The sequence below is a fragment of the Cryptomeria japonica genome, chromosome 5 (assembly GCF_030272615.1).
Source record: "Cryptomeria japonica chromosome 5, Sugi_1.0, whole genome shotgun sequence".
In the NCBI taxonomy this organism is placed as follows: Eukaryota; Viridiplantae; Streptophyta; class Pinopsida; order Cupressales; family Cupressaceae; genus Cryptomeria; species Cryptomeria japonica.
In genome coordinates, this window is record NC_081409.1 from 671,446,253 (window position 1) to 671,470,257 (window position 24,005).

The following is a 24,005-nucleotide window of genomic DNA, read 5'->3' on the forward strand; positions in this document are numbered from 1 at the left end:
TTAAGAGGTGAATTAGGGGTGCTACCCCTTCAAGAGGTGAACTAAAGGTATGTGCTCCAAATTAGTTAGGTATTGCATTGTCAAATCTTTTTAGGATTGATGTGTTGAAGGATGCTACTCCTCAGGGGGAGCAACATAGTACATCATGGATGTTTGTGCCTCCACTTTGGCATTGTTGTCAAAGGGGGAGAAGATGTGAAAAATATATCTGTAGTATTGAAGATATATTATATGGAAGAAGATGTAGAGATATCTTTGTGTATTGCCATCAATGCCAAAGGGGGAGATTGTTGGCATATGTGCAGAGTTTGATGACATGATGGGATTGTATGTTGTCATTGATGTCAATATGTTGAAGTATGAACCGCTATATTGAAGTAAGCAAACTGGCAAGTGAACCGATATGATGGTATGAACCGGTATATGCAAAATGTGAACCAGTATGTTGAAGTGTGAACCGATATATGCAAAGTTTGTATCGGGGTTTCATTTGATATGACTACCAGCTGGTAGTCTCAGCTTTAGGGTTTCCGGTTGATGCATTCCAAGTCTGTGTGATTCGACTGACGACATCCTGTGATGAGTTAGCATTGAAATGAAGATTAGATCGCGTTGCCATGTCAGCCTTGTGCGAGTGAAGAATCTTCTTGAGGATCTTGCATGAAGAAGATTGATTCTATCTACCTCAGGAATGTGCAAAATCTTAGTAAACGGTGGAGAGCGCGTGATGGGTTATCAACTTCTAGAAGTGGTGAAGAATGGACGATGGAGAACGTCTTGAGATTTGTTCAAGATTGTTTTACCCTATGTAATGTGTTTAAACGGTCAGGATTGGACCGACTGTATTGTTAACCTAGATGCTTAGGGTTTTAGGTTTTGGCCACCGACCTAATTGTTGTCTATAAGGTCGATGATGATTTTCATTTGAAGTTGTTGGCAAATGAATGTATGTGAAGTGATTCTTGCCAGACCGAAGAAGTGAGTAGAGATTTGTAGAGTGTGATTGCAGATGTAAAGGAACTGAAGCGGATTTGCTTTGGCATTAAGTGTTGTTATCAGATCAGTGTATTACCTGTTGACTTCTAACCATTTCAGCAGATGGAAAATCCCTTTACCAGGTAGCTTTAACATGATTTTTGTAAATCCTTTAACATGGTGACTCAAAATCATTGAGTTCTTCAAATCCTCTGACAAGGTAACCTTTAACAGGGTTTTAACCTCTAATCGGGTATTTATCCATCTCTTAACCGAGTGATCCCTAGCAGGATCAGTTCCTAGCAAAACCTGTTGTAAAGTCTTTAACTGGACTAGGCTCCTAATAGAGCGGACTTCAGAAGAGTTCAAGAACAACTTGTGGGTATTCATCTCCACCGTAGTTTTTCCCAATTGGGTTTCCACGTGAAAAATCAGTGTGTTATGTGTGATGCTTTTTCATGTGATGTTTTAGTGTTTTCTGTTAAGCGGTAATGCAAGCTGATCCAATGGTCATTGTATTTCTGATGTATTACTTGCTTAAGCATATGGGTGAAGTTGAGATGATATATTAGGTTTTGAGAAGATCTAGATGTTATCGGTTTATGTCTTTCACAATCTTACTGTGTTTTACCGGTGGTGCCTTGATTTAGATTGGTGATATTGTATACTAGTTAGTGCAGTCTTTGCAGTTTAAGTTGTTTAAGAAGTTTTTGTCTATACTGATTCACCCCCCCCCCTCTCAGTATCTGTTGGGTATTTACTGTTCATCAATATTCATCATGCTCAACAAGATAGATTGGATTTGATAGGATTATTGGATGGATTTTGGATGGATTTGAATTGAAAGATTGGAGAAAGAATAGGAGGAAAGAGCAGCATGACAATGCATGAGAAGTGGATGGTTTGTGAGGAGAATAGGCTCCAATTTATAGATTGGAGAAGGCCAATGGAGGGCCAAGATTGATTTCATCATGAGGGTTGAGATTGATTTGAGATAGAAGGCATGGATCAAGGGTGCCTTGGGAAAATAAACAGGAATATAAAATTCCTTGGGAAAAGGGGGGAGAAATTTGAATTTCAAATATGGGGAATTAAAAATTCCAAAATAAGGATGCATTGAGGGATTCAAAGAAATTTGAATTTTTTTGAGAGACTCAATGTTGATGTGACATGAGTGGGAATTAAAAATTGAGGGATAATGATAAGCATGATTATGAGAGATTCTAGAAGGACTAATTAGGTTGAGTGGGATTAGGAAAGGTGATTTGTAGGAATCACATGACTAGGTTAATTAATTAAAATTAATTAACTGAGTGGGTTTAGAGGAAATAATTATTTGAAGGGACTTTAGAGGAATAGGGGAATAATTAATTTATTTGATAAATTAATTATTCCCCTATAGTGACAAGATTAATTAAATTAGATTTAATTTATTCTGAGAGGAATAAGGATAACACAATTAAAGTCAATTAATTATGTTGATAGGCTTAAATTAATTAAATATTAATTTTAGGTGTCTACACCATATTCTCTAGTTAGTCCATGTGTATCTTCCATTGTTTGGGACACAATTGATAGTTCCTAGATGTCTTCTACAATTTTTTTGAAGTCGAGCATAACTCTATTGATTTTAGTTAAGCAACAACTTTTTTTTTAAGAGATCCTAGATAGCATTAAAATCTCCCTTGAGGATACAATTTTTGGTATTAAGCTTGCTAATTCTTTCTCTCAATGTTTACCAAAGTGTAGCCTTATCCTTTGTTAGAGTTGCGTCATAAATGTTAAATAAGGGAAACTCTAGATAAGTCATCCGACACCTTACATTACACAACATCAACCAATTATAAGAGGCTAATAACAAGGCATTGATAGAATTTGAGTTCCAAAGCAGTCCCAAACTGCTTGAGTGAACAGTTGCATTGAGGAAATATCCACCCCATCTTCTACTGTACTTTGAAATTTTGATACCCTCTTCTTCACTATTTCTTGTGTCTTGTAGTGAAACAATGTCATTTGAAAGTTTCTCTAATTGGCGCTTAACCAAGTGCCTCTTGTTAGGGGTTGACAGACCCCCAACATTCCATGTGAGTATCCTCAATGGTTCCCAAGGGAGGCCTTCATTCCTTTTGTCTTTATGAGAAAGTCAGTTACATTGATCAGGGCTTTTTTCAAGGCTTCATCCTTCGTCTTTTGTTTGTTTGACTTCCTTCATTTCCCCTTCTTAGCTTTACCAAGAAGCTTTGCTATAGATTGACTGATACATCAAGGATCTATAATACCCAATTCATCTTCCCTAGATAATTCACCCTCAAAGTCCCATTCACTTTTAGATCGATCCTCAAGAAATTCGACCTTGTCTACCCATTGTTGACCGAATTGGCTTCATTCGAGATATTGAATGTTGCTACCTTATTAGTGTAAGGTGAACCATAATGAAGCAGAGTCAAAACAATCATTTTTTGCAAATTTGTATCTATGCTATTTCAAATACCTTCATATTGTAGCTGATATGGGAGCCTTTGGTCTGGCGTGTTCTTGTTATAGTCAACTTCATGATTCACAACTTGAGCTTGCAAGGGAGTAATTTTTTGAATTTTTTTGGGATCCATTTTTTGTCATCTATGTGGGTATTCAACAATTGTTTTCCATATTGTCTGTTTTTCAACATATTAGGCAAAATTGCTTTTCCTCTTCGTTTTCAATACTTTGAATCCAATGATCTCCATCAACACATAATCTAATTTCTTTAGGGATTTTCCTCACCGTCATTATTTGAATGTGCGCATATAGGTATAAATCTCCATTGACAAGATCCACATCAATGTCCATTAGGGTTCCAAGCAATCTCCTATTTTTTTACAAACACTCTTCCAACCAATATTCAATAGGGAGATAACAGAGTCTAATCCACATAGGCTTATGGCTCAAGAATAATTGGGTTGAAATCAACACACTATTGTTCGATATACGATGCATAATCATTGTTGGTGTAATTATTTATTCATGTTGGATATTATTACACTTTACTTAAGTTTACTTAGGTTCATGCATTTCATAGTAGTTTGCATATGAGATACTTGGGTGTTTGTGCCACATTGGGATACTGTGTTGTAGGAGATTTCCACCTTTTATGGTGTGATATTGTTATTACTTTATCATTTCCACTTATTGTGGAGTGATAATTCTACCTTCGGTGGGTGATCCACCTCATGTGGAATATTTTATTATTTCTCCTACCTACCACACCTATTTCCTACCTACCCTTGTTTCTCATTGAGCCACATGTCATGTTTGCGTGCTTACATATCCATATAGCCTTGCCTTTATAAGCAGGCTCATCTACATTGTATGTAAGAACTTTTGATGATCTAATTGATCAGTATTTTCATCTTAGAATACAGTTTATTCATACCATCTATTTTGTCTCTCTATTGTACTTTTCATTGATCTTTTGATCTTGGCAAAATATCACATGGTATCAGAGCCTAAAGGGCTTCTTTGATTAGTCATTTTTGGAGGCTTCAATTCTTAGATTTGGGGATCTGCATTTTTGGGGGGCATCCTACAGCGATTTGGACATCACGGTTGGGTTCGGGAGGTCGTTTCCATGAATTTTGACTACAAATTTGCCTATGTTCAGATAAAATTGTTCTTGTAGCAAAAAAAATTTAGTCAGGGGGCCATTAGACCCTCTCCCCAACAACAGTTTCTAAAATTTATTTTCCTTCATTATTTTATTTCTGCAATTTTTTTTAGATATGGCCAAAATTTTATAGAGTCGAGGCATCTTTTATTGTTTGGTGCATTTGGTGTGGCCGCCAACTTGTCTTGCCAGATCTCAACATGATTGCATTTGTGCAGACTCACAGCATAACTATTTTGGTCTTGGTGATTATGTTTGGTGGCTTATAGAGTTGTTGGCCCTTGTGGTGAGAGGCTTTTATATATGCAGATCAACTCCTTGTTTGGCAGATCGAAAGATTTGGACATCATTTCATTCTAGGCAAAGCAATGGGTTCCTTGCATTCACAACTTTGATCGGTTTGGATAGGTGTTTTGGCAGCGCCATTAGCATTGGCCTATAACCATTAAATATTATGCAATTCATTTCTCGTACGGAAGATCAACACCGATAGTCTTTCCTAACGTGGTTGGCCAACACCTTGATCTACAGCCCCGATTTCCACCGTGCGATCCGTGGATGAAGGCGACATCCTTGTATTGATCAGATTGTGCTTTCTCTCTTCATCGTGTTCCATCGAGCTTTCTTTATCAATTAGCTGGTTGGGGATCCTTTATCTTTTGATCGCCCCATTTGGTAATCATTTTCTTGCAATGAATCTTGAATTTCATTGGCTGCCTCCATTTTCCTAAACTTAATCATATTTTGATAGGAGGTACGTTTTCATTATAGAAGAGTGAAAATTAGCTTTGTGAGGTCCAACACATTTATTTGCAGATTTTTTAAAAGGCCTACGTATTATTAAGAGTGGAGAAAAGCTTAGTGGGCCCCCCTCCCCACTAAAAGTTTTAATTTTTAATAGAAATATTTTTTGAATATGCGTATCAAATTGGTGGGTCCTTTTAATGAGATGGCTTTTTAGCACAACACTAAATTTGGTGATAATCTTGATAAAATTAATGGAAGAAGAATTTTTCTCTCTTTGTTCGCTTTATGAGAGATTGCATTGGTTTGCGTGTATTTGCATTTGTACATGGGTACCTAACATGACCTTGTAGTCAGGACCCATCTTACATTGCTTAGTTGCATTGTAGACTTAAGTGCATTCCCCTAAGTTGCACTTAAGGGGGGGTGTTAGTGTAATTATTTATTCATGTTTGATATTATTACACCTTACTTAAGTTTACTTAGGTTTATGCATTTCATACTAGTTTGCATATGAGACACTTGGGTGTTTGTGCTACATTGAGATAGTGTATTGTAGGAGATTTCCACCTTTTATGGTGTGATCTTGTTATTACTTTATCATTTCCACTTATTGTGGAGTGATAATTCCACTTTTCGGTGGGTGATCCACCGCATGTGGAATATTTTATTGTTTCTCCTACCTACCACACCTATTTCCTACCTACCCTTGTTTCTCATTGAGCCACATGTCATGTTTGTGTGCTCACATATCCATATAGCCTTTCCTTTATAAGAAGGCTCATCTACATTGTATGTAAGAACTTTTGATGATCCAATTGATCAATATTTTCATCTTAGAATATGGTTTATTCCTTTCATCTATTTTGTCTCTCTATTGTACTTTTCATTGAGCTCTTGATCTTGGCAAAATCTCACAATCACCCATCATCCAAAGGCAACCCTATAGAATTTTATCCCTTTCTTCTTTGTTAGTAGAATTTACAATAAAAAATAACTTTTGGTAAGTTTTGTAATTTCTTGTGTTTTTTAGGTCTCAACAATGTAGTTGTGATTCTTTGCTCGCTTCATTCGGGGTTCGATAAATTAACAAATTACAACAAGTTCCTCCAAAAAACCTAGATCTAGTTCAATTTCATTGGATAGATCAATGGTTTGTAAACCTCCATGGGATTGTTGAGGAAATGATTTTTCTTTGTCTACACATGGATTCGAGTTGTTGCTTGGCTCCTTAGGGTTTCCTATGAATCTTGTTCTACCAATTCTCTTTCTTTTTGCATAATGTTAACTATTATATTATTTTATTAAATATAGTATTATAATATATATTATTTAATATTAATATTAGTATATTAATAATATTTTTTATAAGATATATTAATATAATAATATTATATTATATATAATAATATAATAACTCTAACCCTAACCCTACTTTTATCTCTTACCCTAATCCTGACTATAACCCTACCTCTAACCTTAACCATAACCCTAATCCTAACCTTAATATGATATATAATTCTAACCCTAACCTAAACAAAAACCTTAACCTTAACTCTAATATTAACCCTAACCCTAACTCTAATTCTACCCCTAATCTTAACCCCAACTAGGATTAGGGTTTAATTAGGGTTAAGGTTAGGGGTTAAGTTCAATTAGGGTTAGGGCTAGGGTACAATTAGGTTTAAGGTTTAATTAGGATTAAGCTTCAACTAGGATCTGTGTCAGGACGAGGGTTCAATTAAGGTTATGGTTCAATTACGATTATAGAAAAATGTTTAAATTAGGATTATGGCTTGGATTTTGGTTAGGGCTAAGGTTTAGTTAGGGTTATGTTTACAAATTAATTAGGGTTAGGATTAAATTAGAGTTAGTGTTAGGATTACTGTTATGATCAAGTATGTTAAATTTAGGTTAAGATTAGGTTGATGATTTAATTGAAGTTAAATTTAGGTTAGGATTAGGGTTAGGGTTAGGGTTGCAATTGCATAAGAGTTTAGTTACAATTAGGGTTAGGGTTGTAGTTATGGTATAAATAAGGTTAGGGTAAATTTTCATTTAGGGTTACAATCTAATCAAGGTTCAATTAGGCTTCAATTAGGTTAGGGATAGAGTTTAATTAGGATTAATGTTCAATTAGGGTAAGGTTTAGAGACATAGTTCAATTAGGATTAGGGTTAGGGTTCAATTGGGGTTGGAATTAGTATTAGGGTTAGGGTTCGTCTTAGTATTACATTAGGGTTAGGGAGTAATTATGTTAGAGTTAAATTTAAAAAAGAGTTTAATTGGGGTTCAATTAGGGTTAGGGTTAGTGTTAATGTTAAATCAGGGTTAGGGTATGTTGGCATTAGATTGCCATTGATGTTAATGGTTGAGAAGATGCATTGCACAAAGATGCAGGATGATGAATGTCTCAGATGAAGGCTAGATTGATAGAGATGGTGTTGTCTCGGGTTGGCAAAGTTGTGCAAAGAACAATAAGAACAATACAAGCAGGTTGAACAAGTATGGAGTTTGTATGTAGTCAAAGGCCACAAAGAGGATAGAGAAGACAATTTGAGTTTTCTATTAGACTTATAGTTGGACATAGAGGACAAAGGCAATAGAGCTGAGAAGGCACTGAGAAAACAGGTTTGACTTAGAAAATGTGTAGTTGCAGTTATGCATAGTTCATTGTATGTACCGCACTATGTTTTACACACCACGTTTTGCAATGTGTTTATCGCTAGAGTGAAGTTAGAGAAGAGAGAGTATGTCACAATTGTGTAGGTGAGACATCAATTTCTACCAAAGTTGTTGGCAAATCACGACAAGAGAAATGGTTATCAGCATTTCACAAGCATGGACCCCACCATGGCCAAGTCACTTGTGATATAGCGACAAAAGGGTCTGCGGGGAGAAGACAAAGGACCTCTATCACAGTTTTACAAATCACAAGCTCTCGTCCAACTTCTTTGTGATATTGCGATAAAGTTATATGTTATCGCAGTTTCGCAGTCAACGATCAAATGACTACCAAGTCTCCTGCGATATAGCGATAAAAGAAAAATGTATTGCAATTTTGATAAATGGGTATTTCACCTAGTCCTCTTGTCTGTGATATTGCGATTAAAGGGAAATGATGATGTAGATGTATAAGTGGTCCACGTGGACATTGACCAAAGGTGACCCAATGACGAAGACGAAGAAGTTGAGGATGTGGCATGTACGAGATAAATCATATTTGCTCTATCTAAAGAAGAGGTTTAAATTGTCGATAGAGAATGGATGTATGGACACCCCAAAACGATGGTCTGTTGTCAAATCTGATTTGATCGCAAAGATATAGCTGAGAGAGAAGATTGCATTTAATGTATGCGTTTGGAGAACTAGCAGATGATCGGTTATGTGGCTCGAGAAGATTAGAAAATCTTCAATCGAAAAGATATTACAACTATGGGCAGATGAAGTTTACTAAAATTAGTAATTTGAACACAGAGAATGACTAAAGATGGAGAGGATGCATTTAATGATGGTGATCATCTGACTGCAAGAAAGAGGCAGAAGATCAAATCTTCACGCACATCAAGATGAGCATTTATTATTTTGATCTTGGCGGGAAGGTATGTGTGTGCTCAAGACAGAGGGTAGTTAATGGAAGGCAGAGGTTGCTGAAAGTGAAGGAAGGTGACATTTAATTTGGATGGTTGCTTTCTGAGAAGAAGAGACAAGAAATATTATTTAATGGCTGAAATATTTTTAAAATACCTTTTTGGAGGGAAAATCTTAAGAGTACGTAGATGACCACTAAGTGAAGTTAGTGGATAGAGTAGTTGTTGTTAGGGTGTGGAAGGATTGTAGAGAGGTGGAGATGTGTGAAAAAAAGATAGAAGGGTGTGAATGATGTGTTTGAGGAGTAGGCGTGCTGAAAGCTGAAGAAGATAAGTAAAAATAGAGGATCCAAAATAGAAGACAAAAAAAGGGCATACAAAAGCAAATCCAGAACATCTACATAACATAGTGGTGAGCAGTAGAAAAGGACGAGAGTGTGTAGGCTCTAAATAGAGAGGTGCAGAAAAGAAAAAAAAGTAGAAGCTGCAAGTACGAAGGAGAGAAGGGAGAACATGGTGTGTGGAAAATTAAAAAAGAAACACATACAAAGTGAAAAAGACAACAGGTAATGCACACCAAATGAAGCCAAGAGAGAGGATAGAGGATAAAAACTTCAAAGAAGAGAAATGAGACCTAAAAGTAGAGAGAAGAGAACATAAGTGAAGAGCAGAGACTAGAGACCAGAGAACAAAAAACTCAAAGGGGAAATCACATAGAGTGGGGCAGAGAAAGAGGACTGAATAGAGCATAGATTAGAGAGTTGTGTGCAGAGATAGGAAGAGGACAAAAGGTAGAGAGTAGGGATTAATAGCAGATGATAGAGATTGAGAGTAGAGAAGAGTTAAGTCGATCTCAAGTGCAGATAACAAATTGTGAGTTACAAAATTTCTTTGTAGCAAGGTGTATAACGTTAATTGAATATTCACTTGTTCTATGTTGTCTGAGTGGGTGCTCAGATAGGGGGTTGGTGCTCCTTTGAGTTGGTGCCCATAAATGTGTAATCAAACTTTTACTTGTGAGGCTAGATTAGAGTAGTAGACTTTAGCAACTTTTCTCACCGAGGTTTGTCCCCACCATGGGTTTTCTTCATATATCTTGTGTTATGTGTTTGCCCCGTGTGTGTGAATGTATTTAATACCTTTGCTTATAGTTTCATGATTTTTGTTATTAAAGTTTTGTCTATTTAATAAGTTCAAGTTTTTGTTACCACTGATTCACCCCCCTCTCAGTGGTCCATTTGTGTTCCTTCGAGATACAATTATAATTATAGTATGATTAGGATTATGGTTATTTTAACACTAACTTTACCCCCAATCATAACCATAATCCTAACCCTAACCCTAACACCAACACTAACCCTAATATATAATTAGGGTTAATAATAAGTCTACAATTAGTACTAAGACTAATCCTGACCCTAATACTAACCTGAACCATAAATGAACCCTTATACTAATCCCGATTCTCATTTAACTGTAACCCTCACCCTTATCCTATTTAGAGATAAAATTATAGTTAGAAATATAATTAGGGTTGGTAGTAGGGTTATGATTAATATTATGGAACTTTACATTAGGGTTAGAGATTTATATAATTAGGGTTACAGTTAGAGGTGAATTAGTATTAGGGTTAGGATGGTGATAGGGATAGGGGTAGGGTAATACTATTATTAATAATATATTTTTAATAAATATACAATAATATTATAATTTAATATAATAATACTATATATTAATATAATATTATAAAATTATATTAATTAATTAAATATATTCTTTGTTATGTTGTGACTCCTATTAACTTTTATATATATGTGTTGAGAGATATCTTTCTCGAAGCATCTATTTTTTAATCAATTTTTCACATAAAAACCAAATAAACACCTCATAAAGATATCTCTCCATGTATTTTATATTTATATATAAATTAATTAATATATACACATAGCATTTGTGTTGTATTTAATATATTTGCAATGTACATATTAAAGATATATATGTGTATGTATATGTATTTATGAATGTCTTTTTTGCTTCTCTTTACAGCCCTTAGAATGCACCAAATATCTATTATAATATATTAATAATGTATGAAATATATTTAAAAACTGAATAGCCCTTTCCTTCCTCCTCTTTAAAACCCTCCCTCCAATAATGTGCTTCTCCTCTCCTCTCCACCCTCCTTTTAATGAGCTTGATCTTTTCTAATTAACTCAATTCATTCCTCATTCTGTTATCTACTGATACAAAAAAATTGTTCACACAGTGAAATCTAAAAATCCTCAATTAAAATCCTTGCATACTCAATATTGAATTCATTCAAGGTGCAGGACTACGGTAATGTGGGGCTTCCAGAATAGGTAACGTAACCACGAAGCCCTACACAATATTAAATTGAATTCTTGGCAACTTGCGATTCCTGCCGAATTAGGGCAAACATACCCGTTGAAGAAAGTATGTGCTATCTAGATCCAGAAACTACTTCATATACGAACACATGGAAGACGAAAGTGCAGGAGAAGACGAAGGCGACGGGGACATTAATAGATTAACCGCCAACATCAACATCCATGGCAGCGAGGATGAAATAACCATGGCAGAATATGAAATGCACAGAACCCACAAGAAATTTGTAGTAAGGCAGCTGCCTTCAAAGGGTCTCTCATTTCAGGTATGGCCTGCAGCCTCTGCTCTGTGTTGGTTCCTTGATGAAATGTATTGGCACCACCCGACCATTGTAACTGCTGCTGATGAAAACACAAGAATATCCAGTTGCATTGGACAAGACGTTGGATCGATAAATGGGGGTGAACAAAATTTATCAGCAGAAGGTTATTGTGAACTGGATTATGTTGCCCGACTGTTGTTACAGAGGAGGGATGACAAGCAGGCATTCAAGGTTCTTGAACTGGGTGCAGGTACTGGAATGGTGGGCATTGCTGCAGCACTGTTGGGTGCACACGTAACCATCACTGATCTTCCTCATGTCCTTCCAAACATTGAGTTCAATGCATCTGTCAATGAGGAACCCCTGCAGGTAGATGAAATTTTGAAAGTTTAGAAAACTTGGCAATGCGAAAATTTTATGTCTGGGAAGAAAATCAATTTTATCAAAGCTTCTATCTAAAATGTTTTGTGAATTCTCAATAAATATGTATTGTTTAGTGTAAATTGACGGAAATGTCAACTCAACTTCCTGAAGTTTTAGTTCGAAAAATTGGTGGATTCTGTAAGAAGATTGTATTTTTTTAATAGAAACTGAGGGGAATCCAAATTTAACTTGCTTCTGGTTTTAGACAAAATGTTAGTGATTTTTCTAAAGAAATGATATTTTTTCAATATAAACTGAGGGAATCATTTTTTTAATTAGGCAATATTTCAGAATGTTCCTTAGAAGATTAGCCAATAAGCAGACACTTTTCGCTAATCCTTGCCTACAGGCTAGCAAGCAGGGGGGGAGTGTGTGTGTCAAGGCCCTCAGGTGGGGAGAAGAGGAAGATGTCGTGGAAGTAGGGCACAATTTTGACCTGATTCTGGCATCAGATGTGGTTTATCACGAGAACTTATTCGATCCTCTTCTGCTCACTCTCAAGTGGCTTCTCTTGGGTAATGGTAGAAAGATAGCAATCCAATACTACTCATGGCTCATCTCAGGAGGTGGAAGAAGGATGCCCGTTTCTTTAAGAAGGCAAATAAATTGTTTAATGTTCGGGTTGTGCACAGACACACTGCCCTGCCTGGATCCAGTTTGGGAGTGATTATCTACTGTTTCACAAACAAGGAAACCAAAATAATCACAGCATTGACCTGATTACTTTGCATTGGAACCTTGCAATTTCAATTCCTTTGGAGTGGTGTGTTCTATGTTAATACAGCAACCTTTGCTGGACAGAGAAATGTAAACCCAATTTTGGCATAATTTTGGATTGGACTTGCGTTTACAAGTAAATTGACGAGAGTTAATATATCATTCTTACACTTGCTTGATTTGAAATTTGGGTTTCTGCTTTTGACTGGCATTTTAAGGACTATTTATAAGTAGCTGATGATTTTATCATGCTAGCATCTCTAAATTTGATATGGATGTTTCTTTTTAGTACTACGGTCTAGCATCTCTAAATTTGATATGGATGTTTCTTTTTAGTACTACGGTACAAGTTCTGGCATTTAGGGTTCAGATTTACATCAAGTTGTCTCCATCAGGCCAGATGGCCAGATGCATTTAGCTTCATGAGAAATTGAAGTAATTGGTATTGACGTTGTTTAGAGGATGTGAGACCATAGCAAATCGAATAACTGCATATGTTGGAAAAACTAGACATATAATGAACAATTACCAATGTAGCAAAGACTACTTTGGAATGTTTGGCTCCTTTTATCTCTCTACAATAGTTAATACCAATTCATGTCAAAAGGTATGTTAATATGATCCAAGTATTTATCTACTAGTGGCATTTGAATTTTCTACATAAGCACCTAGGTTCTTCTGGTTCCAAGCCTTTGTTTAATCACTTATAATATCACAAACAAGCTGTTTGAGACAGTCACATTGTTTGTACAAACTGGTAGTATGCTACTATCAGTTGCATGATAAAATTGTAAGAAGAAAAAGCAAGAGTTTTATATACAAATAATATCTTAAGAGTCCACAAACACTGTCTCACTAAAAGGTAGTTCGTTTCAACTTTTGTGAATCTTCAGTTAAGATATCGCTCTGTGATAGGTAAAGGTAACGATCTCCTTTACAGGTAAGCCTTGTATAGGAGTCAATAGATTGTAATGCACGAGTATAAAAATAACGCATGAAAAAATAAGACTAAAGCTTTTACAGAGAAGATCTGAAATTTGTGATAGGTAATGTTGACAATGTTCTTTCCAAGTCTCGTACAGGAATCAATAGATGGTAACAAGTAATATTAAGAGCTCACACAAAATAAGACTAAAGCTTTTGCATAGAGAGCAAGAATTTTTTAGGGTAGCATTCGCATGAATTCAAAGTCACATTTAATACTAGGAATGGCGTCTATTTCACTGAGGATAATTTTGTGTGGCTAAACACTAAAAGTTCAATTTTTAGCCGATAGGCTTCTATTGTGGACTTGGGTTTCCACAATTGAACTGAAAACCTGTCTCACGCTCCTATACCACTATTTCACATCGGAAACCGGTTACCCGTTAAATAAAACTGTCGTTATCCAGTTGCAATTGTATGATTCTTTGGCGGGGTTGTTTTCTGTGATCCCCTGTGCCAATGATGCCACTATCTCAACTTCGCCCTCTCTGTCCTCACTACCAGACCTTTCAATATCTTGTACAATTGGATGCTTTGCCATTTCCAGCGCTACACCTTTGTACCTCTTTAACCACCACTGAGACAATTTTATCGGCAACCCCTGGAGTGAACATGCTGTCGCTACCCACATTCTCAGAAACCTGCCTTCACAAGCTAATATGGAGGCAATTTGCATCCTGGATATTTTTTGTTGTGTTTTAGTTCATTCCAAAAGAATTCTGTTATATTCAATTATTTCAGACCTGCGTTCTCAGAACGTGCTTTCACAATAAAAAATAGTTCACTCTTTCATCGCTCACAGGCAATTTGCATTTCCTAAACGCACAACTTTTATTTCCCTCTTTCATCGCTCACAGGAAATTTGCATATGCTGCACGCACAAATTTTTATAATAAGCTTCTAGTGTGAAAATTTGATTGATGCTTGTAAAGTGTTTAACCATATGAAAGAAAGAGACAGCGTCTCATGGTATATGTTTATTGGGGATTGCTACAAAATTGGGTATCCTCAAGATCAAATCATATTTGCCGGGGTACTCCCAGCCTGTGTCAAAATGGGAGATTCAGAACAAGGTATGGACATCTGAAGATAAAGGAATTTCGTCAAATGTTGTAGTTGCAACTGCCCTGGTAGACATGTATGCAAAATGTGGAAGCAGAGACAGGGTACGTGAACTGTTTGACAAAATTCCTCAAAGAAATGTGGTCTCATGGACTGCAATGGTCGTTGGATATGCAAAATTTGGATTTGTTGAAAAGGCTTTACAAACTTTCAAGGGAATGCAATTGGTAAGTGTAAAGCCAAATTTTACAACCTTTGCCAGCATCCTCCCCACCTGTGCCAATATGGGAACCTTTGGAACAGGGAATGGACATTCATTTAAGCATAAGGGAATGTAGCGGAGATCACTGGGATCCACATTTTTTCTTGTGTTTTCATCTATTAAATAAAGCCACTGGTTCTACGATTTTATTTATGTCTCCCTGGGCAACTATTATGTCTTTGACATTCTGTTTTTCTCAGTTGTGGTATGTGCATAAAACCTGTCCAGATTCCCACTCATTCTCATGATCAAAATTTTGTTGCTCCAAGATACTTTCACATTTTTTTTAGAGTTCTTATCCACTGAGCTGTTTAGAACAGTTTGCAGATCCAATTGAACAGATGTAAGATCTATTTCTTTGGTTTTGTTGAGACATTTACAGATCTAGTCATATATATATATATTTGCATGTAATTTTTTAAACATAATTTTAAATATTCTTGAGCACTTTTCAAATTTATACAATTATAAGGGGATATACATATTTAGTTCACTTATTAATTCAAAAATTCAAAAATTCATAGACAAACTTGGTGCTTTGAGTTCAAATTTAAATCCTTGACATCGAATCATAGTGTTGAAATGCAAAAAATTTAGACTTTTGTCATTTTTTTTCACCAACTCCAAAGGAGCATGCAACACACACAGCAGCAATTCAATGTGTTTTGAAAGTCGTCAAATTTATTTGGTTCAATTGTGAAGCATGGATCTTGATCCAAGAATTTGCAAAAAAAAATTCATATATGAGTGACATATATTCATGCTTTTCCTCCACAAGTTATATTTATAGGTGTTTGTTGCACAAAAACCTTTGTGTTGTGCATGTTTGTTTTAATTTTCAATGTGTGATTGACATGCATGTAAAAGTCTTTGGATCATTTAAGACATGGTTGTACTTTTGTTGATGAGCGACATTGATGTAAGTCAAAGCCCACACTTTATGGATTTTTCTTCACTTGAGAAGCATTAAATATTCATAATTTGTTGCACCAAAATTGCATTAAATTAAGAAAGGTTCTTAGTTTAAATAGGTAAATACACTTACTAAAAAACTCCACATTCTAGTATAGTAAAATGGAACATGTCCCTATCCCAACGCTAACAATTTTTGATGGCTACATTTTTAGGTGGTAGGCTTTCTTTTATGATATATAATATGATTTTTATCATAATTATTTGATTAAAAGAAAGGGTTTAAAACATTAAGCATCTTCTTAAGATGGAGGCTTACGTAGTGTTTTTCTTAGTGGTATGTATTATTTTTAAGTTTTAAGTCATGCACACTAGGGCATCAAGTTGGTCTCAACTTTTTCCATGACCTAAAGAAACTTTTTCCATGACCTGAAGATTGTTAGACACTCTCTCAAAGTTATAAACTTTTAACTATTTCCTTATTTAGCAGAGAAAAAAAACTAAAACTAATCAATTACAAGGACAATTGATGATGATGAAAAATAAAAATTAAAGTTTTAACTTCTTTCTAAAAAAATTAGTTTTTTAATCATTATGTTGTAAAATAGTTACACATTGTGGTTTTCTCATCTTACAATATTGTGGTTTAATGCAAACAAATGCTAGAATTCTAAAATAGAAGCTACAAAAAAAAGAGAGACATTCCTATGTAATACTAATTAATGTCAAGTGGGTACTAATTGTTGAAAGAAATAAAAAATAAGACATTTAACAACATTATACCATGATACACATACACATTTTTATTTTAATATAATTAAATTTGTCATATTAAAATCTAATTATATTGTAGCTTTGTTTTCCTATCGACCTATCCCTTGAACCTCCTAGAAATACAAGTGCTAGTATAATTTATTGGCTCCCCATGATGTTTTCTGCAAATAAAGTATTTCATCGCCATTAGTAGAGTGTGAGTAATGCAATTTGCTTAAGTATTATAATTATCATTATGATGTTTCAAAATAAGTTGTACTGCTATAGGTCGAGAGTGATTCTGTTTATAGGGTTCTTAACGTTGCCTGCATAAAAATATTTATACTATTATTTAGTTCAGTATCTAATCGGCTGATTCTATGCTCCCCTTGTGATATTTTTTTCGGTGGCTTATTTGCATTGTCTTTCCAATTCTTCAAATAACATAAGCTTGTTTCTGATAGTCTTAATTGGTTGGCTACAATGGTACTGATTGATTAAATATTATAGAAAGCATTTAAGTCCAAGGCATACGAGACTGTCATCTAGCCCTTTATTCCTACTCTTCAATTTTCCCGAATCCAAGAATCTGGCATTTGTGTATATTTGACCTGTATTTTATATGGGGCTTGAAATTCCGTTCATTAGAAATTGTTTTGCATTTTGCAAGCATAGTTATAAGCTTGTATTGGTTACAAGTACCCATGCGGCAGAAGGATGATAAAGTTGTCTCCGAGCCAAGATTGGCCCTGTAGAAGATTCAGTGCTGTTGCATTTAAGGGTGACTTCCAAATGTATTTCTACCCAGGAGAGTTGCTTTTTGTTATTTTGTCAGCTTCACTATATACATTAGGGGCGGATGTTTTCATTTTCTTTGCTGTTGTCTTCTTGCTGATATTATTGAATGATTGCTGTTGATGGTTTTTCCTTGTCGTTGGACTGATAAGACTGATGCTTGAATTTTTATTTGTAGGAGCATAAATCATTTTTTTTTCGATTTCAAATGTTACTAAGAAATGGGGTTGCTGAGATATGCAAGGTATGGGTGTGGACCACTGAACGTACATCTCCAGAACTTGTGTAATCAGATACAAATATGAGGTTGAAACCCAGGGGTATATTATTAGGTAAATGGGTATTGCAGGAGTGGGCCGATTGTCAAGGCCTGGTATACTCCCAAGCGTGGTGAAGAGTTCATGAGCTTCCACAAGGAGCATCGCATGCAGCCAATCGACATCTAGCTTGGCTGTGACCTTAACACAACCCTAACTTTACCTTTTTCTACATTCATTTCCATGCACTTAAAAAACTACATTTCGACTGTCCAAAAATTTTCAACTTGGCGATCCAATTCTCTGCAGTCAAATGATAGTGAAATGAGTCCATCCAGAAAAAAGTTCCTCGTCTTGTTCAATTTCTCTAAAACTTCCAGCAGTGAATATATGGGTGTAGTGGTCTGAACGAGTCATAATTGAAGGAAGGGAATGACATTAAATCAGTTTGCTTTATGGGTGAAGATGGATTAGGTTCTTAGAATTTATAATGATTTTAAAGTTTTAACCTTTCGGGAACTTGGTGGATAGTGTGTGTTAATCAGCTGCTTTTAATTTGAGTTCACATGTCTTGAAATCTGGGTACATCCTAGATGCACTTAAGGTGCCCTAGGGTTTGTGCCATACTTGTACCAACATACTGGTACAATATACTGGGCTTGGGTTTTTTTGCAACAGTAGGCGCAGCTTGATAATTTATCTTATCTCTCATGCTGTTGACTGTTTATCTCTGCAAAAACCAAATTGTTCGCCATGTCGTTCAAGTAGTGGTTTTTTGTGCAATTCATGTATTCTTGGCATTTTTTAATCAACTCTTTGGTTGTATTCGCTTCAAATTTATATTCTGTTGATTCTTATGTTAGCAATGTAAGATTACCTTTGAGACACTAGAGATCTGCACTGTCAGGTAGCAGTAGATCAAAAACATTGTTGGAACATGTGGCCAAGGCCCTATCATGTGGGTGCAATTAATTCTTCAACAATGAAGTACCTGGTGGTAAAAGAAAATGCATGGGGATCCAGCTCATTTGCGTCCAGTAATAAGTTTCCAAGTAAGCCCCTTGATCGCTTGAAATAAATTCAGGGATGACAACTCATGAAAACACGGTGGGAGGTGAAACATTCCTCCAAGTTTGGTGGTATATGGGTTAGATATATAAACATTGAATGAAATCTGATGGAGTTTGGGTTTTATATCTACTCATGCCAATCGTAAGTGTTATAATGTGCTTTTTGTGAGCTTGTCAAAGTGAATTAATAAAAATATTAATAATTGGTAATTAGTTGTGGTAACCACTAAGTTTTCCTTGATGTCAATATAAAAGAACTATTAAACTTTTTTATTTTATTTTTGGCTCGGAGGATTGTGGGAAGATACTTTATAAGTTAGAAATCAGTGTTCCTAGACGTGCTGAAACTTGGTACATTATAAGTCTTGAGTTGAAAAAGACCATCTAGGATCTATGGATTTGGTTGTGAGTTTTGGTGAGTTACTATTAGACTCTCTAGAGTTATGGGTCAAAATCAAAATCAACTGTAAAAAATGAAAGTATATTTTCTAAACTTACAAATGTTTAAAAAAACATTCAATCAGGGTTCAATTAATATTTTAGGGTTGGGGAGAAACATCTTTGTTCAAATTATATATTGTCATATCAAAAGTTTTGCAGTCAAAGCTCTATCATGTTTTTTTTTGTCTTTCGAAGTTCAATTTTTTCTTATTTCTATTCTTCTTTTTGTTTTCTAGATAGTTTTATGGCTTAGTCACTTGAGTCTCTAAGTCCCTCTTGTCTCTCCTTTAAAGATAATGCAACAAATATTCATGTTAGTCATTCCATGCATGAAGCTAATGCAACAAATATTTGTGTACATCTAACTTAAAGATAGTATTTTTTTTTCAAGAATAAAAAGCAAACGATTTAAAATTAATGGTTGCCTTCCTTGAAGCAAGGGGATTCCCCCAAAAAAATAATCATAAGGTAGAGATGTCATTATCTATAAGTTCATGGAGGTTTCATTGAATTTGGGGAAGCTTAGAAATGGGCTCATAGATATTGGATAATTGAAGAAAACATTGAGATAATACTAGTTGTCAATGGGTATTTTTTCATTTCTTTCAATAATGTTTCTAACGATGTCCAATTTTTTTAAGGAGGTCCTTATTTCTTCAAACATGCCTATCTTTTCATGAAACCTTGGCATCTAGATTTTATCGCAACTTCAACACTTTTTCTAAGTTTTTGATTTAGACTTGTCTATATTTTCCTTGCCACTGGTTTCCTAAAAAGATGAATTCTCAAAATATTTTGGATGATTCATTTGGTTCTTATTTGGGAACCTTAGTTATGCTCAAATATGTGTTGAACTAGATCTCATAAAGCTTTAGTATTCAGTTTTCATAAAATTTCTCATAAAGCTTTAGTATTTAGGTGATAACTTTTTTTGGCATCAAACCCTAGATACTAAGCTATTTATTTCATATGTAGGGAATGTTATCAGTATGGACATCCATATCGTAGTTGTCCCCAACTCAAGTCAAATGATTCTTTCAAGAAACTAGCACAAGAGGATAAAAATGATAAGCAACAAATTCAGCAAGATAATCAAGTGTTTATGCTAGATCCTAATAATAATGGATTTACCATGACTTGTAGGAAAGGTAAAGCTCAACCTCCTCTAAATCCTTGAAGAGATAAAGTTGGTAATAGAAATAATAATAATAATTTTAAGGTGCTCAATATGAAATTGTAAAGAGATGATAACAAATTAAAGGAATGACGAAACGATGTTGGATCAATAAATTCAAGGTAAACTATAATATGCTATTTTTTTCAATGAGAAGCAAATTCATACAACACAAGTCCTTTCACTTTCTACAAAGATTTTTGATATATCTACTACCATTGCTAATGTCCACCATGCTTATTTTGTGCAAAGTAAGTCTATTGTTAGAACCCTTTTTTTATTCCTAACTTTCAAACTCTTAATGTTCTGGAGACTCTTATTGCCTTAGAAAAGCTAGAACATGTCCCTAAAACCTTATCGAGCACTATGATAAATAAGAAAACATTTTCATCTTTTATCCAAAAGATATCTTGAAGTCAAGACTATTTAAAGAAAATATAATCCTTCAACCTAGGCTATGGGTACTAAACAAACTTAGAATAACAAATAGGGGAGATAAGAGGCACTCAAAGCAACTCACGAGATTGATCATGATAAATCTAAACATGGGAGAACACTTATTCCTTTTTTAATGCTTATAAATAATTCTCCTTGTACTATTTTTTACTTTAAAAGAGGCTTACATTAGAGATATCCTCTCTCTCTTTCTCATTGTGGTGGAAGGACTTGGCAGGTTTTTAGAGCATCTCAAATGTTTTAATTCTATTTTTGGATTTCATATTGTGCAAGGTATAGATCCACCTACCCACCTCTAGTTTGTGGATGTTACTTGTTTTATGGGCAATGCCAATCTTTGAGAAGCTTTTGCTCTTAGGAAAGTTTTGACATTTATATTAGTGCATTTGATCAACTCTTGAATTAACAATAGCCTCAAGTTTTGTTTTTCCATACAGACTTGAATCTTCAAGAAAAAATTGTTATTATTCTTCATTTTCAAGTTTCTTCTTCTCACAAATATTTGGGTATCCCTATTTCCCCAACTTGTCCTAGGAAAAAAGATTGAAATGTTATGTTGTATTATAGTGAGCATCATTCCAATCATTGGAGACATCATATTGTCCTTTTTTAAACTATGATTCAAGCTCTCCTGCTTTGTAAATTCATAACTCTTGTAGCTCCAAAAGGCATCTTTTATGTTTTGACCATAAGATGAAAAAGTTTCTTTGGGAAATAAATTTAGACAAAAATAAATGACACTTGGTTAATTGGGATAAAATTTGTTGGCCTAAAAAAAGAGGCGGAATTAGTTTTGAGATCTTCCCTTTTTAACACTATATCTCTTGCTTACTAATTATATTTGAGATGGTTGTAGAGGAACATGTTTTATGGGGGAGATTTCTTAAGCATAAGTACCTAAATTTAAGAATCATTCTTTCATTCATAGTCTATCAACCCTTGGCAAAGGTTCTCAAATGTGAAAGACAATAAAGTTGTTGGGAAAATGGTGTTGTACACCTTGCATAATGATGTTTCATTGTTGTATTATTTAATTATTGTGTGAGGTGGACATGGAATTATTTTATAATATCATATTTTATTGTTGCATCTAGGAGCACCTAGATGGACGTGCAACATGTAGAGATTCTCTTGGAATATTCTTGTAACCACTTGATGAGTTATATTGACACATTGGTATTATTATATTATATTTATTTAATATTGGAGGCTGTAATTGTGATGAAGTACCCAATATTAAATGTGGGTCAAGGGTAGGTAGAAAAAATATTATATTTTATTGTCACATGGTTTTGGGCACATGGTTTTGATGTAATACTACTTGATGGTTTTGTGGGAGCTCGTGTTTATAAAAGCAACCACAAGGGTAGTTGTTTGGGTTAGCCAGATTAGCATTTGTGAAGGAGGAAGCATGGCATGGATGTGTGGATTCATGGTTGGTCACATAGAGTGCTTGGTTATGACTAGATTTTCGAAGACTTTCCATATTTGTATTGTAATGGACGCATTGCTGATAGTACATGGTGGATGATGCTTTTGCAGGTTGGGTTTTTCCCTCGTGAGGGTTTTCCCAGGATATATCTTGTGTCACATTGTCATGGGTATATTGTCTATTCTTTGCATATGGCTTCTATGTGTTGATTTGATTTAAATCTTAAATGGGTTATATGGAAATTGTCATAATGATGGTTGCAAGTTTCCTTTCAAAGGTTGCATAGTAACATGACTAAAGTTGATCTTTTTTAGATTATGGGGAAGTGTGACCTTTCTCTTTTTTGGGATGACACATGGGACCAACATAGTCCCTTTTGTGGAATTATCTGGTCTCCTTGATTTAAAATATAAATGTGTTGAAGTTGGATGAAATTATGTTGTAATTTTTAGTTTGAGGTCATGCAAGATGACGTGAACATTTGTGAAAGAAAAGTATGTGCAAACACTTCCTAAACTAATCTTATAGGTTAGTATTGTGCAATTTTAAATCTTTGAAGTCACAAAAAATAGAAACACATATAAAACATAAACAAAAGCATACCTCTACACAAGTTTATATGGAGCTCGTACGAGATACAAACCCCATCCTCTAAAGCAACAGTGTATTATTTAGTAAACTAAACATAGTTACAATATACTTGTAGAGAAAGCCTAGACAAGAATATCTCTAATCGAAAATGACCAAATGGTAATTAAAAAACCAGATCTATAAACATCCATATCCCAAGATAAGTTCAGAGGAAAAAAAATAGTAATGTCCCAATTTTAGGTATTTCCCAAATATCTTTATTTTTATAATTTTCTAGTAATCAAGTTATTAAGAGCAGTGTTCTAACTCCGTGTTTGTTGGCTCCTCTCATGAGGATGATATCGATGGCGTGCCCTATTGTGACGTATTCACACATCGCCCCATTGCAAATGGGGACCACTATTTTTTATTTTATTTTTGCTTTCTGGGGTTTGCTTTCTAGGTGTTTAGGGTTTGTCTGTTAGCCTTTGCATTTTGAGTGTCGCCAGGGGATCAATAGGATGGTAGGCTTTGCTTGAGCCAGGGGAGTCAACGAGTGCTCTAGGTTAGGGTTTCTTTGAGAGTCTTCCTTAGGGCCTGGTTTTGCTCTTGTTGCTAATTGTGTCTTGCTTTGTGAGTGGGTATCATTCTTGAAGGTCCGAGCTAGGTCAAGTTGGTGAGTGATGAAGTCTGGAATGTCATCCTAATCTTCAAATGCCCTAAAATTTGGCTAAGTTTGGAATGCCCTGATCCTGAAATTTGGCTAAGTCTGGAATGTCCTGATCCTGAAATTTGACTGTCTGGAAAACTGAAGAATCCTCCAAAAACTAGATTTTGCAATATAACTCCTGGAGGTTCGAAACCACTCTCAAACATCCTGGAAGTATATATGGAATATAACTTAAAGTATAAGTTTCTTATACTTAAATGTTATATTCCATAAAATAATCCTGACGAAGAGGCTAAAATGTCAAAATTCGCTCTTGACCCTTCCAAAGGGTCCAGAGCGAAATTTCAATTTTCGCTCCTGAACCTTCCAAAGGGTCCAAAGCGAAAATTCACCAAAGACTCAAGATC

At 35.1% G+C, this 24,005-nt stretch overlaps 1 protein-coding gene and 1 non-coding gene across 2 annotated transcripts in view; both read left to right on the forward strand.

Annotated features, from left to right (window-relative positions):
* Nucleotides 1–22,045, forward strand: part of LOC131039530 (uncharacterized) — a 129,476-nt gene extending 107,431 nt beyond the window's left edge. The window contains exon 6 of the mRNA XM_057972313.2: nucleotides 22,021–22,045. Within this exon, the coding sequence (XP_057828296.1) occupies nucleotides 22,021–22,030 (10 nt within the window). The 3' untranslated portion in view covers nucleotides 22,031–22,045. The remainder of the gene's footprint in view (nucleotides 1–22,020) is intronic.
* On the forward strand, nucleotides 11,106–12,946 carry LOC131039529 (uncharacterized). Its single transcript, XR_009372687.1, has 2 exons — nucleotides 11,106–11,989; nucleotides 12,393–12,946. It is a non-coding gene; the product is annotated as an uncharacterized LOC131039529 (transcript).
* Nucleotides 22,046–24,005: the final 1,960 nt, after the last annotated feature.